The 19,402-nt window shown below is 37.0% G+C and overlaps 1 protein-coding gene across 1 annotated transcript in view; it reads right to left on the reverse strand.

Annotated features, from left to right (window-relative positions):
• Nucleotides 1-8,317: 8,317 nt before the first annotated feature.
• The window catches only part of LOC113225949 (jmjC domain-containing histone demethylation protein 1), a 48,773-nt gene continuing 37,688 nt past the window's right edge, over nucleotides 8,318-19,402 (reverse strand). The window contains exons 13-21 of the mRNA XM_026458431.1: nucleotides 17,394-17,548; nucleotides 17,056-17,151; nucleotides 15,939-16,035; nucleotides 14,457-14,617; nucleotides 13,269-13,445; nucleotides 11,673-11,809; nucleotides 10,746-11,034; nucleotides 9,870-10,036; nucleotides 8,318-9,020 (exon numbers count right to left, since the gene is read on the reverse strand). Of these exons, the coding sequence (XP_026314216.1) occupies nucleotides 8,903-9,020; nucleotides 9,870-10,036; nucleotides 10,746-11,034; nucleotides 11,673-11,809; nucleotides 13,269-13,445; nucleotides 14,457-14,617; nucleotides 15,939-16,035; nucleotides 17,056-17,151; nucleotides 17,394-17,548 (1,397 nt within the window). The 3' untranslated portion in view covers nucleotides 8,318-8,902. The remainder of the gene's footprint in view (nucleotides 9,021-9,869; nucleotides 10,037-10,745; nucleotides 11,035-11,672; nucleotides 11,810-13,268; nucleotides 13,446-14,456; nucleotides 14,618-15,938; nucleotides 16,036-17,055; nucleotides 17,152-17,393; nucleotides 17,549-19,402) is intronic.

Below are 19,402 nucleotides of genomic sequence, written 5' to 3' on the forward strand. Positions count from 1 at the left end.
ATGGTAGTGAAAATATTGTTTAAAAATTGCCAAATTCTTATTTATGGGTTTTCGTAGGCCACACGCCGCCACACGTGCTGTCCCGAACCCTATTTGTAGAGCATATGAATTTTTTACATTTCCCAAATTTTTGTTTTGTCTTTATAGAGAACCTATAATACACGTATAACCACAGAATAGATATAGTAAAAGTGGTTAGTTACCGTCACACGTGTTACCAACTATTTACAACGTCTCGAAAGGTCTCGAAAGACCTAGTTGGGCCTAGTCCGCCATTTTCGCTTTGTACGGTAATTCTTTCGCGCAAATTCTCTAAAATAAAAAAATGCCTTATTGTGCTGTTTTGGAGTACAAAAATGATAGCCGCACCAAAAATATTACCCGTAGTAGTATTTCATATCATCGATAAGTCTTATTTTAATAAATTTTCAATTTTCTGTTTATCGAATTGATACAGATGTTAATCCTTCGTCGTAGTCCAGCTACTGGCCGCAAGATATCAGCATATTAAATAAAATTTCAATATAAAATCAAAACAATAAACTTTCAACCATATAGCGACTGCTTAAGGTTTAAATTATATTAACAATCCAGAATTTGTTACATCTTTTTAAATTAGAAATCTGACCAATCAAGATTTCGTAGTGTTTATAATTTGTTTGGGTGCGTTTGGCGACAGCGGTTCGAATAAAAATCGAGGCATAGGGTACTTCCACTGGTTTTTTTTTCCGTGGCCATACCAGTGAAAGGGTGTTGACTCAACATATTATGCCAAAGTTTCTTAATGCGCTGGTTTTCAGTCAGGCAGGACCATCGAAAGGGACTGAGGGTCGTATTCTAGAACTCTACTCAATGCTCAAGTCAGGATTTGAGTATGGTTTAAAGCACTCAAAACCATACTCAAGTCCCTGCCACTAGAGTCGTATTTCCAGTGCTCGTGTTTCAATTGCAATCCTGACTTGAGCATTGAGTAGTTCTTGAATACGACTCTCAATGATTTGTAAGCAAAAATATGCGTAAAGCTAATCGAAATAATATACATAATAAAGTGTAAATAGTCCCGCTTAAATAACCTATTAGATATGAAAGTGTATGTGTAAATTGTGATTTTAAACAGGTTGTAGTGTTGTATAATTTATTTAGTGATGTCTTGGGAACCAGTATAAATAAATAAGTATTGGACAACATTACATACATTGCTCTGATCCCAAAGTAACTAAAGCACTCGTGTCATGGAAATCGCAAATAACGATGGTACCACGGTGTTTTAATGCATATGTAGTTTACTAAGTAGTCTGTGGGTGTAACCTCGTTTTTATCCATAGATCTTCGATTAAAAAACACAATTGTTTACATACATAGTTATAACACACTGTATGTAAACTTAAAATTATTTGGTGGAACTGTAGTTAGAACACGCATATAGATCCCCAACAAACACAAAAATTACTTATTGCATACTAGCTACATGTTCAAATAATTAATTTACTGGAATAGTTTTCAAATTAGAGTGGTTGTAGTGACTAAAGTAGAAAATTTTCAAAAAGTACATAAAAATTCATAACTTCTAAACTATTGATTTTCGCGGCACTAATATCTATTTTTAATGGGTCGTCACAATGTTTCCTACCTAAAAAAAAATTTTGGATCACTATTTTGGGCCACCCTCTTTATACGTATACTGGCAACACCCTCTAGGAACCGTATTATTTAATAAATTAACAAGGTAGCACGTCATTGCCGCCATCGCCGAGCCTGCGTTCACAAAGAAATCCAGAGAGGGCACTTATTCCTTGTGAAATCGACGACTCCATAGAATAAACGTATACTATCAATACATCAATTTTTCAGGAAAAATAAAGAGAAAACTTCAATAACTCTGCACCTGATGGTAAATCCAAATAAACAGTTTCTACAAAACGTGTGACGGAAATTATGAAAATAAATGTAACCTCTATTTTGAAATCTTATAAAATGTTTGTTTTAAATGCCCAGGGAAGAGTAGCAGTAGAGTTCTTTGTGAAGTTCGTCCAGGGAAGTACTGCCACCTTACCTATTTCTGTCCCCAAGCAGTAATGCGAGTATTACTGCGTTCCGGTTTTGAAGTGTAAGGATGCTGGTGAAATTACAGGCACATGGGCCTTGTCAACTTATGTCTCAGGGTGACGGGCGCTGGGCGCAATGGCAGTGCCCCTCAGATTTTTGCGATTAAAGCTCGGAGTGGCATTGCAACTGTTAGGGACAGGCGTGTAGCTTACCATCAGGCGCAGGACTTGTTTGTCCCGTCACTTGATATTATAATAAAAGGTATTACGTAATTTGTTTATATTTTAGGTACTTATCTTTCTCATTTCACGCAAAAAAAGCTTGTAAGGATAAATGTGTAATGAAAAATATTATTGTTAAAAAAAAATGTAAAAATTTTAGCACGCTGCTAGAAACGGCGTCGTTATTGTCTTTTGTTTATCAATTCCGAAGAACTCTTGTCAAGTTCTTAGGTTTATTCGTTTTGTTTTAATTAAAATTTTTACAGGTCCCATGATCACCGCAGAGTCTCAGCCATTAGAAGAAAATGTTAAATAAGGTGACAAAATTAACAAACACACGTTTCATTGTAAATATTTATTTCAAATACTATGAGTGCTTATGGTAACCAATGATGCAATGTCTCTTCGCAACGCGTCAGTGTTATTCTATAGATATCGACCTCGGAATCAATCCGGCTAAATGCCTGCATGCGAGATCTCTATTATTTTAAATTGGTGATAATTTCAACAAACATATTTTACATTTAAAAAATTTAAAAGTTTAATCATAATAATCATCAAAATAACACCCTAGCACTGGGCAGAACACAGACCCGGACCAGTTTAGTATAGTTCATTTCTCAAACTGGTCCTATCGGGAATCGAACCCGGGACCTCATCACCTCAGCGCCTAGCTAGCCGTTACGTCACTTCAACAAACAAAAATTTGCGTAACTGAGTTACAATGCGCCAACACGATATGTCAACCTGACAAAACATGAAAGACCTACAGACACCTAAGGATAACTCTATTGCAATTAATTGTTTTTGCTATTTAGATACATTGTATCAAAGATACTCTTTAGTATCGACGTTAAGCAATAAGAGCAGGCACCTGTACTACAAATTGGAAGATACACATATTGAAAATATCACCAAGATAAAAAAGAAGTGTGAAATTGTAAAAAAAATGTTTTCCATCCAAAATCGATTAAAATTCTCGCATAAAGGCAACTTAGAAAACTAGATAATATCTATGTATATTACAATACAATTAGATAGGTATAATTAATTATCTTTCTTATTGATAAAAATCTACTCACATTTTGCTCTCTGATAAAGTTTAAAGACTGACAAGGTACTATCGGACGACCCTGTAATGGTAGAGCTAAAAGCGTCATCAACGTTCGTGTTATAAGATTTTTTCAATCCGTAACATGTTGAGCCACAGTTTACTTTGTCAGCCTTCAGTGAGTAGTTTTCCTACTCTTTACATTAAGTAATGAACGTATTATCATGGCGCGTATACGACAATATATAAACATGAATATTATCTGTGAAATTTGTATAAGATACCACGGAATACCAGTGTCAATAGGGTTTTCCGATTAGAACATCAATTTTGTACTTCAATAAAACACAATAAATGAGATATCTAGCTGAAATTTATTCCAGATGCAGCACAGATGTTACATTTAAGAATTTAATTCGATCTCGTTCATATGACCACCGCGTTTGCAAAGGTCACACAGCTGATCAAGCAATAGATTTATTGAGAGGAAGTTCGATAATCGTGTAATTTCGCGAAATGGTCCAGTCGAATGGAAACCTCGCTAAAGCGATCTAACGCTGTTGAATTACTTGTTATGGGGTTACGTTAAGTCGTTGGTTTATCCCAACAAGCCAACAACGTTAAATGAGCTTAGGAACAATATCAAATGCGAAATTCCCAACGTTTCGGCCGATGTGTGGAATAGTGGCGGAAAATTGGCTCCAAAGAATTGAACACTGCAAACGTGCTCGCGGTAGCCAAATGAACGAGATTGAATTCCATTCTTAAATGTAACATGTATATTGCACATGGAATCAATTTCAGCTCGATATCCTAATTATTCTGTTTTATTAAAATACAAAATTGCTATGTTCCTATTGAAAAACCCGACACAAAGATTAGCCGGTTTAGTCGTTCATCAGTTTGTAATTTAGATTATAGATCATTTATTGTATTGCACGTGTACTTTTTAGTACATACCTCGCAAGTAATATAAAAAAAATGCAGAATGTATCCTTTTAATTTCCATTTACTTTTTGGGCTCTATACGAACCATGTTAATAAGTTCCTTATAAAGATTTATTCAACGATACTAAATCTATACACAGAGGCACACAATGCTTAATTAGCTCAGATATTCAGAGCGTACAGTAGAAATGTTACCAACAACATACATTTAATTATTTACAGTCAGCGAGATTTGTGTACGCTCGACAAACTACACTGTTTTCATTTTGAATTTAATTTTAAATGATATCTCAAAGTTTATAAACTTATTTGTGTACAACTAGATGTATGTAAGTGCGATGACGTCGAAACACAAATCCCAATTTGTATCATTTTTTTTGGATTTATCACACAGGACAAACGTAATTTAATTAGTGTAACGTATTAAATTACGTACGTTACTTTGTATGTCTGGGTACAATATACGCAAACATGCAAAGCAACAATTTGAGAAACATGCACAAAACGTTCAATCATTAGGTTCTTTATAATAAATTCCCTTAAAACTAACTCTATAGGCGGCCCTCCGACCTCGCTTTCTGTGACCAGAGTCGGTTTTCTTACACTATAACGTTCCATTTGTCTCGCTCACACTTAAGAGTATCGCAAGTGCGAGTAAGATAGCGTATTGAGACTTAAGTAATTTTATAAGTACAGTAAGGGTGTTATTGACCCACAGCGATTGGCATTTTGCCTATACAAAGCTCGCGTTTTCTATGAATAATTTATATACTGCGGGGGCAATAATATGGTGTATATTCTCTATTGCACACACACAAAAATAGCTGAATTACATAGAACGTAAAAAGGGGAGCTTATCCTTAAGTATTTTTTCAATCAATCCGAACGATTATTAGTACAATTATTTGTGGCTAAACTCTTATCATAGCTCTGTCCGTCATATAACTCCACGACAAATGCATTAAAAAAAATTATATAAACAAAATACCGATTGCTTGTGGTCATTATTACTTTTTTAACGTAAAACTGAAATCACTCGGGTAACAATTTAAAAAGTATTATTCTGACAAAAGGCTATATTCGACGACAATTTTACAATAATTAATTTATATGGTCTACTAACAAAACTTAGTGCGCACAGACAGCGACAAGAGTACAGTCATATAACAACAAACATAATGTCAATATATTGTTGACGAGGTTCATTTAACACCCCACCATCAGACCAGCATCAACACCCCACCATCAGACCAGCACAGTCTTGCTTCAAAATAAAAGTACTGAAATCTTAAAGATTAAGTAAAAATAATCAACTCCATGACGTATTTTCCAGGTACACGATTAAAGCGGCGTGGTAAACACATAATGGGCATAAGACAAGAAGCTAGATTCAATGTATATGTATAATTCTATTGACGACGTCGTGGTGAATTTCCAGCTCACGATTGAAAACTGCTATAATAATAATGACACTGTGCGTTACAATGAAAATATTAATGGCAGAAACGTTTTGTACATATCATAATGAATATTATGTTTATGCATGATGCGAAGGAAGCTTCATACTTCACATTGTCTTTTAATCTGGTCGAGACTTATTTGACAGTAATTGTTTCCGACGGAGAATGATAGAAGACCCCTAGGACGGAATTCCCGAAACTGCGTTAATGGCTCGTATCTAATTTGTACGATACGCAATTGACATCGAAAGGTCATTCCCTATAGTTAGAAAAATTCGCTTTCACTACTCTCCGGGGCAATGTAAATTGAGCCTTAATTACCTGCGGTCTATAGACAAAGAAATGCTTTGTACTTGTACTGTGTGTTAGATCCGCTTTCAATAACTCATTTTGAAGCGTAGCTGTGCTAGTTTGATGCTGAGGCGAGAAAAGAAACTTTTATCCTTTAAACTTTTTTGTTACTGACTTTTGATATCAATGATCATGAGAAGAAACACATTTTTTCCCCGTCCGCACCTTAAATTATGTAATCCACCCAAAAAGAAATCTATAATACCACACATGAGACGTGTCCCAAAGGAAAACTGTCGCTCAATTAAATAATATTTATAAAAAAACGAACGCTGTCACAGTGAAAGCTTACAACTAAAAAGCGACTAGAACTAAACGTTACAACCTAATAAATTTACATTTGTTATTGAAACTAAAAACTTTCTAGAAGTGGAGATGTAATAAATACAATTTCAAGTTGTGAAAAATGTCTCGTAGTGTAACAAATTTACAAAGTCGTTTCCGTTACTTGTTTTAACTATTTTAACGCATATTTCAGTACTAAGTCACGACCTCGCCTTATTCCAGGGCCAAGCCTTAATCTCAGTTTTTTTTTTTGGTATTTTTAGGTAATTTAAAAAATCGACTTATCCTCTCTATACCTTTATAGGCTACAGTATTTCTTCCTTTGGTATTCCTAGTCGCATAATACGACGAAAACAGTCCCTACAATTTTAAGGAGCTTTAAAACAGTTTCTTTAATACAATAAAAAAATCATCTTTTTTCATTGATAACCATCGACTTCCTAAACTTGTCACTACTACAAAAAAACAACGACATGCATAAAGTTCAAACACTTTTTTACTACCTAAAGTAGACATTTTGACATACATATTTATTGATCAAAGTTAAGTCAACCAGTAATACAAGCCTCTATTTGAATTGCGACATTAAAAATAAAACAACAATAAAATATATAGTGATGCAACAGCATGCAATAAAATTAATACATACAACTTTTTTAAATCTTTCATTGTGCAGTGGAAAGTGTGCTGTCAAAACCTATTGGCACTATTTATAATTCGACCCGAATAAAGCTCGATCAATCATAGATCTAGAGGACTTTTTTATGTCTAGATAACGTTTGAACCAGTCTAAGTTGATCCGATGCCATAACAAGTGTATAAGAAACCTCCACACTAGCATCTTTCGAGCGTCAGTCTTGCCAGCGCACGCACAACGTCAACTCGACGCCAACGCTAAGCGATTGCCGAATAGAACCGAACGTCGGATAAACGCCGCGCTGGCGCCGCGTCAGTGCAACGTTTGTGGCGGAGAAGTATATACAAATGCACAACGCACTAGCGCTTCTCGCCAACTTCAGTTATATCATCTTTATAGTGTCACAACGGTAACTGAACGACACTCGAAAATCGCTAACGTGGGGGGGTCTTTAATAGCGTCAAGTTTTAAGTATTTAACTGGCAACCTATCATGAGGTTACAGTAACGTTTGTCCCCAAATACCACGTTAAAATTTGTGTAGAAAATATTACTCTTGCCACTACGAAGTGCGCATTACGGTTTAATATTTACGTGGTCGACAGCGACAAATGTTACTGTAAACTCATTATTACTGTTACATGGTAGAGACTGATCAAAATATGTCCTTCTGATTTCAGATCAACTACACTAAAACTTTTGTGTCAACACATCGGCTGTGGAAAACCTGCAAATCCGCTAAAAGTACCTGATAGAAATAATTTTGTCCAGGTAATTGGTTGTTTTTTTTTTTTTTTTTTTTCATTTGTATCCTAGTCTTTGAACACCAAAGATTGATGATCCAAATTCTTAGTACATAATTAACTAATTATTATAGAAATTAATAAAGTCATCTAGATCTACGTAAAAGCTTATTTATGGCCGCCGGGTCCGAGTGACGATGACGAAAATATCATTGCCATAATGTTTACAGGCAACAATTGAAAAACGTTAAGTTGTTCAATAATTTATATTTTATTTCAAATTAATTGTCATAGATTAAAAATTTTAAAACCGTATTGCTTAAATGGAAATTCGGCATCAGTCATTCTCCTAAATTTTCTAATTTTATTTTAAACAACATTATACGCACTTTTCGCCGAACTTCTTCTGATTATACAGAGTCCCATATTAAAACTACAATTTAGAAATCGTATCACTTTGCCAAACCTACAAGAGAGGCTAGAGTAGGCTTTACAAGTCTTTGCATTAGTGTTGATAGCATAGAAACATTTTTTGATATGTAGCTTAAAGCAATCACAGAAATAAGGGAAAACAACATTTTTCTACAAAGAAGATTCATATTGATTCATGATGTCGGTACGATATGTTGTAGTCAACATTATCATATGATGCTGTGTCCATATTATTTATGTGCATATCGAAATTTAATTAATTGCAAGTATAAACAAAAGGCTATTTAAAAAAATACTCAATCAAAATAGAGTTAATAACGCAGCTTTTAACTTCCGTGTCCTTATTATAAAAGAAATTAGTTATTTCAAATTCCGTCAAACCCCAATTAATTACCATCTTTTAATTTTAACAATACAGTTTAAAGAATTAGAAAAACATTTCACTATCTAACATTTAGACTAGAGTCAGCTAAGCTAGCTTTTTTGGTGCTTCAGTTTTCAATACAAAAATAATTTCCCTATGCCATCAACACTGTCACGCGTAATACTTAATTCAACCACCCTTCACGAAATATGAAACCTACAGGCGTCCTTTTCGCGCTTCATGAAAAATCATTCAAGCTAATCTTTCACACTGAAAGGGATACACTCACTATTAGTTAGGAATCACTGTAATATCACTCAAAGTTACTGTATAGCTTCGGGTTCCTTGCGCGGAGTTTCCTCGGATCAGGTCTTCCGCAGCTCGACCAGTTTAACGTCCTTGACGTGGAGGTTGTGTTTGGACTTTGCTGCAAATTTGATCACCGCCTGTGTGGAGACCAGAGGGACATGTCGTAGGTCCAGCCTGAAATAGGATGATCTCATTATAACCTTGAATTTATGAAATACGAACGTTTTTTGCCACAAGTATGGTAATTTCATTCGCATTTTCACTTTTATTGCCCAGCCAAATTATACAGACAGAACATACTTAAAAACATTCGCATTACCGGGACTAAACGACTTTTTAGTCGCCAATCCAAATTTTTCTAGGCACTAGGAAAATGTTTCAAAAAGTCTGTTTATGAAAAAAAAGTTGGAGACTGCCAGTGGAGATCGACGAAATCTATGTATTTGCGAAACCTAACCTAAAACCTACGCGATAGGCTGATTGCAAGATTAACTGTATGCAGTTGATCTCTGCTGCATAAAGTCGGTTTTAACTGCATACAGTTCATTCCTGAAGTCGTTATCAGAGACCGCTACAGCATGAAGTTGATAACGAATCAAGAGAGAGAAAGTTAAAGTTAAAGAAGTTCATTGCTTATCAATGTCACAATTACTGTATTTTCATTCATAATTACCTCAACTTTGAACAAATAATGGAAGTGTAAACGAGGCTTAAAAAAATGTAAAAATGTAAATCGAGTTACATTCAAATGCTTTTTATGCAATGCTATTTAAAACGTCAAATCTTTTTCTCCAACTTTTTCAGTTTTATGAATGAAACTTTATTGTTTTATAATGTATATTTATATGAATATAAATTTTCAACCGGTCGCGGCTAACAAAATTTACGAGTCCAAAATGGGCATTGTTTGAAATGTTAATTAAAAAGTCATATAATTCGACTCAGTGTTTAAACTTTTAGTGAAGGTGATCTTTGCTTTCGACTCACGACTGGCGGTGGCGCTATCAAGGGATTTTGACGTACCTGACTAGGTTAGGGCATCTGGCGAGATGATCGAGGGCACCTTCAGTGAGCAGCCGGCATCCGGCCAGCGACAGCCGTTGCAGTCCGTGGTGCGCCAGTTGCGCTGCGCCCGCGTCTGTCAGACGAGCGCAGGATGATGCGTCCAACTCCACGAGCTTTGGTAGTGCCTGGGAATAATATTGGCTGATTAACATCTGAGGGTTTAAAATGTGTAATGATTACAACGTACGTAAATATATACTACAAAACAGGTTGCACTACGCTTTTCAAGGCAAGAGTGAATAGGCATTATTTTGGTGTGTACGCTCGTTAGTCGATCTCAGCGTCACTTCCCATCAGGTGAAAAAGAAGTCAAATACGCACTTTTTATATAAAATATCAACAAACTAAATGTTTCGGATTGTTAATTTTTACCACATGTTAATGACAATATTTTTACTAGAAAGTTAAAATTCAATGCCCATACGTACAACACAATACCACGTTAACAAACGCACACGCACACACTCAACATAGCCCCGCACTAGGGAAACCCTGTGTCGCGGGTGCCATGGACACACACCTCGACAACCACAAATTACACACAAACTCACGAGAGAAATAAATGTAGGCCATACAAATATTTCTCCCGGCCCGGGAATCGAACCCGGGGACCTCTGCGTGGCAGTTCGGTATGGTAACCGTTCGGCCACGGAGGCAGTTGATACCATGATACCATTCCTTATACAATGCTTCGCAAAAATAGTACCCAAATCCAAAATTGATCTTATTTTCACATTATTACTGCGTTTTATACAGAAAATGCTAATTTTATTGTCATTTTATTAAACTTTTCACTGGTAATAATAATCGAATGACAACATTGGTAAAACTCACTTGAACAACATATCTCATTGCGACGTCAGTTATGTCGGTGCCGGGTAGCCTCAACACACTTAAGGCAGCAAGTCGCGACGGTTCGGCGCCAGTCCTCGCTCCGCCGCCAGGCCGGGAGTTTTCAGGCGGGGCCAAGACGCCTCGCAGTTTCGCGTCGTCAAGGCAACGTGCAAACGAGAGGTCCAGAGAGGTGAGAGGCGGACATGTGGACGAACGAAGAGCGAGAGCTGCCTCGGCTGGGGAGCCGGCTAGGGAGAGAGAGTGGAGTGCTGGTAGGCGTGCTAGGAGCCTGTTGACAAAATTTAAATATTGTTCAATTGGGTAGTCTTTGTGGGCTATATTTCACTTGCATTTATCTATGATTTATTACAAAAAACATAACAATTAGTTATATACCGAAGAAAGTAAGGATGCCTATTACTTTAATCAGGGGCATGAATCATACTATAACAATAATAAAAATTAAAATCTCCTTAGATAACACATAACATAAATTTCTTTGTTATGATGATATGTTGATTGTTCTATGTATGTCTACAGATTTAGATCTGAACAAAATAATAATCTGAAAACAATCGCAAAAACCTAAGAACTCGATTTATATGTCTAATGTTACTTCGCTCTGTTCTTCGCGTCGTCCGCACAAGTTATTTTAAGCAAAATATTCAGCGACAGAATTATTATCGTGTTAGGCAACTTATAACGATGTATAATTTACTTTAGTTGTCTATATTAATCTTTAACTTTATTTCTTGTAATAGTTTAGATGAACTACACTATGTATGAACGCATAGCTTTACGAACACTTCGATGAAAATGCAACATTAATAGTTTAAACATTAAAAACTTCGTTCTTGCCGCAGTTTACCGCTCTTTCAGGCAATCTTCATCCTTAATCTGTTTGATATAAGGGTAATGGTAACTAACCAAGCTAGTTGGCGGCGTGCGAGGTGACACCACTCAAGGCCGAGCGACAGCGGCTGACGACGAGCAATACCCGCCAGCTGCGCAGCGGAGACGCGCACTTGCACGAAAGACATACTGCGCCACAAAGATGGGTCCATCTGAATTAGAGAAACAAGTTCTTTACATTAAACTGTGCATAAAAACGAACTGCATGAACTCGTCTACCGAAAGTTCCAACTCGAATTGGTAGATGAAATGTTACATCGTCTTAAAATTTCATCTTATCAACACGTTTTTGCTGTAAGTAATTTAACATATTCAAATTTAAAATATAATGAATAATAATAATAAAATCGTAAAAAGACGTAGGCTGGGGTTCCACCCCTATGTTGTGAATATGCCAAGGATTCACACGTATCGTTTCGCTTCCACATTTATATGGCGAACGGCTGAAGAATAAAATTCCCTGCCTCCAGACTTATTTCCTGAACGCTATAACTTGGACCTTTACATTGCGTGAGTGAAAAGGCATTATTTAGATGTGCATACTTTGTCGTCTACCTCATGGTCACTTTCCATCAGGTGAGATGCAGGTGAAATGCGCACTTATTTCATTATAAAAAAGCTTCCTAATTTTTTGGGATCTTTATATCCGCCAAAAATTTGAACAAATTACTGACATAATATTGCGATATTTAAAATAATATCAGATAATAAATTCCTCATATAGCACCGCACCTACCACGTGCCCTTAGAGATTCGTTTGTTTTTAGCGATAAAAGGCTTGCACACGCGACACGTACGCTCGACGCTAAGCAACTGGGAGAGCGTAATATCGCTGTCCCGCTCCGATGATTTACGACCGAATTTGCAATAATAACACACAAACTCATATCCCTGTACTAGGGAAACGCAGGATCGCGGGTGCTATCGATATACACATAGACAACCACAAATTAGACCCAAACTCATGAGATAAATAGATGTAGACCTTACAAATATATCTCTCGGCCCGCGAATCGAACCCGAGACATCTGCGTGGCAGTCTAGTGTAGTAACCGCTACAGTTGTATATAGCGGTTATTAATAGAAAGAATAACATTTATTCGGCTATTACAAATAAAATATAGGTACAAAGAATTTCAATTAAATTAAAAATAAATAAATACAAAAAACAACAATCGCGGAAAAGGTAGCCACCTCAGCTTATGGTGAGCAAGCCACAGCCGATTTTCAGATGGAGCCTGAGAGAAGGTAAATAGGTGTTAAATAAGCTATGCCTATTTAACGAAACATGATAGAAATAATAAATAATCTGTAATTTTAAAAAAATAGTTTAATTGTTAACTCCATCTGACTACACTTTCTATTATTAATTTTATTGAATACCACGATGTTTTACTACCATGATATTATTATTTTTTTTTTGTGAAATTACGCCACTAGTTTGTTATAATTATTATTAATACAAAGATCGAACACAAAGAAATATTCCTTCGGTCCTGTCAGATGGACTCGAACCTACGTTTGTAATGCCAATCTATGGCCACAACTTTCTATTCTTATACACTATACTGGAAAAAATATCGTAAAGAACATAATGACACCCATACTCACGGAATACTCAGCCCAAGCCTTGCAAACGAGTGCACAAACGGCCAATTCATGTGGCGTGAGTTTGGCAAAGACGCACAACATGGCGTCGCGATCCAACCACGGGGAGCCCTGTGTGTTGATGCCGGCCCCTGTTGGTGGTAAGGCTGGCCGGATTGGGTATAGCGGTTTCTTCAGTTGCTGGAAAATTATATTTATAATTTTAAAATACTATTGCATATTAAAATCTCGCCCATTTTAAACATAATTTTGGTATTTATACTGGATACGGTGTAAGGTCTCCCACTTCACTTCTTCCACACACTTTCATTAAAAATAAAACAGAGTGCAATCTAAATACAAAACCTTTCAAAATATGATCGGACTGTTTATAACATCATAATAAATGATGCGTGGGTGTTTTTCTCTATTATTGTCCACAGCGTTTCCATTAGTTTTCTCTTTTGTTCATCCTTCTTTAATTAACTTTAAAGGTGTTTCTGAACAAGGAAAATCATAAAGATAAAATAATGATAGGACGACCTCAGTGGCCTAATGGTCTATTCTGTTAGCGCTGGATGAGGAGGTCCCGGATTCGATTCCCGGTAGAAATTGGGAAATGAATATTTCTAAACTGGTTCTGTACTGGATGTTCTGGGTAAAGCCCCAGAGTGAATTTTATATACAATAATATTATAGTTTGAAACCAGGCAATTGGTGTAGTTGTATGGCACATTATTATAATAAAACAAATATTATAGACTGAAGTTAACGTACACGAACATAACCCTTCAAAAGTATCAGTCACTCTGTAGTGATAGATATTAATGAAGAAGTCTCCAATACAGGCCTATCAATTACCAAATGGAGCAGGAAAGCTGTTTCAGCAAATAATAGTATTTAGTTATTGAAATCTCGATTTTTGATTATCGTTGTTTTCCTTGTCGCTCGATATGTTGTTTTTTTGACGATCAATAAGATATGCCAACTAACAGATTTGCTCCATTTCATCGATTGTCGCCTCTTAGCGATTGATTGACATCAAGGTTAAAATCGAACAAATTTGCAGGCACCTAATTAAATACCACAGTGCAGATCGACAAAAAATGCGATAACGATAGTCAATCGAGCAAATCTGTACGCACCTTTAATCAAAATAACGAGATGCTATTGGTTGCCGAAACACGCTACAGCTAACAGTTGGATACATACTTTGGCGGAGTGGTGTGTAAGCTGCAAGGCCAAGTGTGCCCTGAGCGCCTGTTTTTTAGGCGCCTCATCCTCGTCTGAGGCGCGGCGCTTCTTCACGGCGGGTTCCCACTCGCCTTCACCTCGCTCAGCCACACCAGCTTCACCAACCTCCTCTTTCACATCTGCACATTACAATTTAGAACAGTCAACTTCTGGCGCTGACCACGTCAAAATTTTATTGAGGGATTTGTAATGACTTAAATGACCCAAGCAGCACTTCTATATCTAAATAGATACTATAAGATATCTAATAGAATTTAATTCGATAGTACATTTTAAAAGTTCAAATTCCCTCAAGATATCTTGAAGAAGGTTTTTTAGATAATTTAAAGTAGAAGTGGAAAACCCTAATTATAGTATTTTTTTAAATAAAATATACTGAAGTCGCGCTATAAAGTGTTTGTCAATAAGCATATACTACAGAATGTCTTTAAATGAAATATATCTAGAATAAACTTAAGATCACTAGTTTTTAGGGTATTAATAGACTTTAGTGGATATGTATAGAACAATTTTACTACATATAATCAATTGATCTACAAATGAAGTTAAAATAAGGACTATAAGAGTAAATCTTAAGAGAGATCAACTTAATTATGTTGTTTGGTGCTTGGTACTTGGTGTAACGTTGTTTGGTATTAAAAAGATTTTAAAATTTTGACTTGAGTGAAATAAATATATAAGACCAATTTCTTTTTTCTAAAACCATCTATAGAGAACTGTTATCTAAACCTGTACCATAATAGATATAATAGTTTTGGGGCATATAAAGTGTACTCCTTGGGGAATGTCATATACCCCATGAAAATCTCTAGCTACCCAGTTTTTTTTTATATTGACTGCAATGTACTTTGACTGTAGTGTATTTTTAACAGATTTGACAAAATTCATCCTGTAAAGTTGTCAAAATTGAGATAGTACCGGTTGCCAGTTCACAGTCGATGTATGATATATATTTGTGGTTTTCTCCCCGACCTAATTTTATGGTAGTTTGAAAGAAATCTTTGTTTTATAATATCGAGTGACGTGATGAACAAGTCGTGGGCCTGATGGTAAGCTACACGCCTGTCCATAACAGTTGCAGTGACCTCATGAGCTTTAAATCGCGAAGATCTGAGGGGCACTGCCACTGCGCCCGTCACTCTGAGACATAAGTTGACAAGTCCCATGTGCCCCTAATTTGACCAGAACCCTTACCCTTCAAAACCGGAACACAGTAACGCTGACATTACTGCTTGGCGGCAGAAATAGGCAAGGTGGCAGTACTAGCCTGGACGAACTCTTTCACAAAAAGCTCTACTGTTACTAGGTATTAAATTAATTTAAAGTTAAAGGACCTATTTATTATATTTTCGCTCTGAAAAACATTTTTTACTAAAGAAACATTTAATATAAGGGAGCAACGTTGACTAGAAATTCTAAGTAAACTTCATCTATTCTTACCATTATCTTTTTTGAGGAGTAGATCATTTTTGCTCTCATTGTCTGAGCCTGGTTCAGACTTGACCGTTGTCGTCGGTACCGGCGGCGGAAGTCTGTTCTGTAATGTAAGATAATGCATATAATGTAACAAGCCCATCACTACATACAGTTCAAATGAACAGAAAATTTTAAAAGCATAATGATTGAGAAACGTCTTGTCTCAGTTGAATTTGATCATTATTGCATAATGTTTTAGCCATCGCTGGCTAAACGTCTGTCGAAATGTCGGATCTAGTAGGAATTTTTTAACATTGTGATATTTTTGTTAGTGATTTGTTTTGTTTTCCTTTTGGTTACAATGTTTATGTTATCTATTATTAGTTTTTAAATTGTAAGTGTTAATTTCCGATGGTGTTGATTATTTTTTTTAATTATGCAATTGTGTACGGATTTGTTTGGTCCAAAATAGATCATTTCATTTAATATAGCTCATTGGTAAGTTGTGGAAGGAACTCGGTACTACGAAGTCAAATATAGTGCTCCTACGGGACGAAGGTCGTGATCCTGGAGGTAAGCAATACTCCAATCCATGACAGTTGCGGTGCCACTCAGAGCTTTAAATCGCAAACATCTGAGGAGCACTACCGCTGCACCCGTCACCTTGAGATATAAGTTGAAAAGTCCCATGTGTTTGTAATTTCACCAGCATCGTTACCCTTCAAAATCGGAACGCCGTAATATTCACATTACTGCTAGGCGGCAGTAATAGAACCCCTGGACGAACTCTTACACAAGGAGCTGTACTGCCTCTCAAACTCAGCGTAGCTTCAAACTTTGAACTATTTAGTGATCACTAAAAAATATTTCCTGTGCAAATAATTTACGTGTCACTAACGACGACCGACACACTGACATACTTGTTAACTTGTGGAACGAATACAACAGTCGGATGACAGTTTAGGCTTTTGGTTATTCCACACTAGTTGTAGCTGAAGCTGGTATATAAAAATAAATTGAATCGCAAAACCAAATGAGTTAGCACGAAATTAGTTTTCGGCGCAAGCACATATGTTGGTGTAATAATATGTATAATTATTCAATATAGCATGAGGCTATTGAACGAATTTGAAAATAATACCTGTAAATTGTGATTTTGGCTGAGCTGACTGGCGTCGGAGCCGACGCTGATGCGGCGAAGGTCTGACGACTTCTGACGCGCGCGGAAATGGCGAGGCTACAAACATTCTTGATATAAATGAACTTCATCGACTGACCGAGTACATTCTTCATTAAATGTTGGAGTTAATGAAACGAAAACGATACGAACACTCATGCATTATCTCGGAGAGCCAGAGCAACAAAAAATACCAAGAAAACCGTATTTTAGATGTCAGTTCGAATCGCCGTGCTCTCATACCTTTGTTGCCAATCTGTGGATCTTTTAATTTCAACTTTAGTTTCTCTGTTATGATTTACCTTGTAGTCGTGGTTGAGCCCCATGGTGGTGCAAGTGGGACACTCCCAGGAGTTGGGCAGGTCCTCGTTGACCTGTCCTCCTGGCGGTACGCACTGCGGGTGCACGATGCTGTAGCACACCGAACACTCGCGCAATGACGACGGCCCGTTACGACCTGTATAGAGCACATCAAGTATAATGATAGAGCATTACACTGATAACCCAACCAACTGTCACGTCACATTCGGGTGAATGACAATGAATGAATGACATGAAAATCATGTAGATAACGTGTAAAGTAATGGTTTTTGAAAAAGTGTTGTTAAACTTAGTGAAAAACATTACGAACTTTTAAATAGCAAAAACGATGTCATCGTGGCCGTGACATTTTGCGTGGTATTTTATATTTGTCCTATATTTGGTCAAAAGAGTGTTTTTGTTTATCAATTACTCATCCAGTGACTAACTTTGACAATAAAAAGACACCGGCTACTGTTAGAATGCACTGTAACACGTTGTTAGAAGCAAAAAAGCCGACTTTAAACTTTCAAGTGTCTCGCTGCGGGCGGTCGTTTAATGGCGTCTCGTTAGGGCGCGTTCCCACTATGTCGTCACGTTTTATTCTCGTTGGACGACTGTCGTGTCTAGCCTGTTCCCATATCACGACTATCTGTCATGGACGATTTTATATCGTTGAACGACTGTCGTGACTAGCTGTTTCTACTAGATCGTGACGACAAGTTATCGTTTCACGACAGCCTCCTTGCCATCTCTGGCTACGACCCAACGCTACTGCAAAGGGAGCAGAGGGCGCGGGGTACGAGAGGGGAGGGCAGGGAGCAGATTACGTGCGGACAGCGATAAATAAAACGTGACGACAATAGGAGTTGCGACAATCTGTCATCACGTTTTTGTCGTGACGTTTTTTTATCGTCTGACGACTGTAGTTCTAGCTGTTCCCACTGTGACGACAGTGGGAACTGGGAAAAAATATCGTTAACGACAGTTAATCGTGTCGTGCTATATGTGAACAACTTCATTTAAATATACAAGTCACGACACTGTAAACTGCACGACAATCTGTCGTCACGACATAATGGGAACGCGCCCTTAACAGTGTCGTGCTATATGTGAACAACTTCATTTAAATATACAAGCCACGACACTGTAAACTGCACGACAATCTGTCGTCACGACATAGTGGGAACGCGCCCTTATCGGAGCCATAACATAAACAAACATTTTTATGTTCAATCGGTCAATTTCAAGTATCTAATTTATGTCCCAGACACTTGAATGTGAGGACTAAAAACTTATTGTGATTTGTGAGTGGCAATGAGTTGTAATTTTTTGCAATTATGTTGACAACTTTAATGAAGGCGCAAGAAAACTTACAAAATAAATTCATCGCATCAGAACTGCATCAGGTAAGTTTTTATTATTAATTAGAATATGATATTCTGATAGGACTACTCACGAGGAAAACAGTGATATATGGTTTGTATCGTAAAATTTAAACCTAATCAAAACTTTATGCATTTTTCTGACGCAGTTTCATGCGAAAATGCATGTTTGCACTTTTGCGCTGCACAATCCAAAAACATCCCTCATTAGCGCAGTCATTCCAAGGGTTAACAATCCCAGTGTTGCCGTTTAATTCGCATCTGTCACTAATTAATTTTTTTTTATGATATCAAGTGACGGGACGAACATGTCGTGCGCCTGGAGGTAAGCGACACGTCTACCCGTAACAGTTACAGTGCTACTTAGATCGGTTATACACGGAGACTTTTAGCATCGATGCAGTTGCTAATCGTCTACCTTTACACACACGCGCGATTTTAAGCAGCGATGCAATCGCGCGACTGCATTAATACAAACGCGCGATTACATCGCTACACTTGGGATATATAGGCGATTGTATCGATGCGTTTGCATCGCTGCTAAAAGTCGCCGCGTAGAACCACTCTAAGGGTCGTATTCCAGAACTCTACTCAATGCTCAAGTCAGGATTTGAGCTTGAGTACGA

The sequence above is a fragment of the Hyposmocoma kahamanoa genome, unplaced genomic scaffold (assembly GCF_003589595.1).
Source record: "Hyposmocoma kahamanoa isolate Upper Pololo Valley unplaced genomic scaffold, ASM358959v1 180, whole genome shotgun sequence".
Classification (NCBI taxonomy): Eukaryota; Metazoa; Arthropoda; class Insecta; order Lepidoptera; family Cosmopterigidae; genus Hyposmocoma; species Hyposmocoma kahamanoa.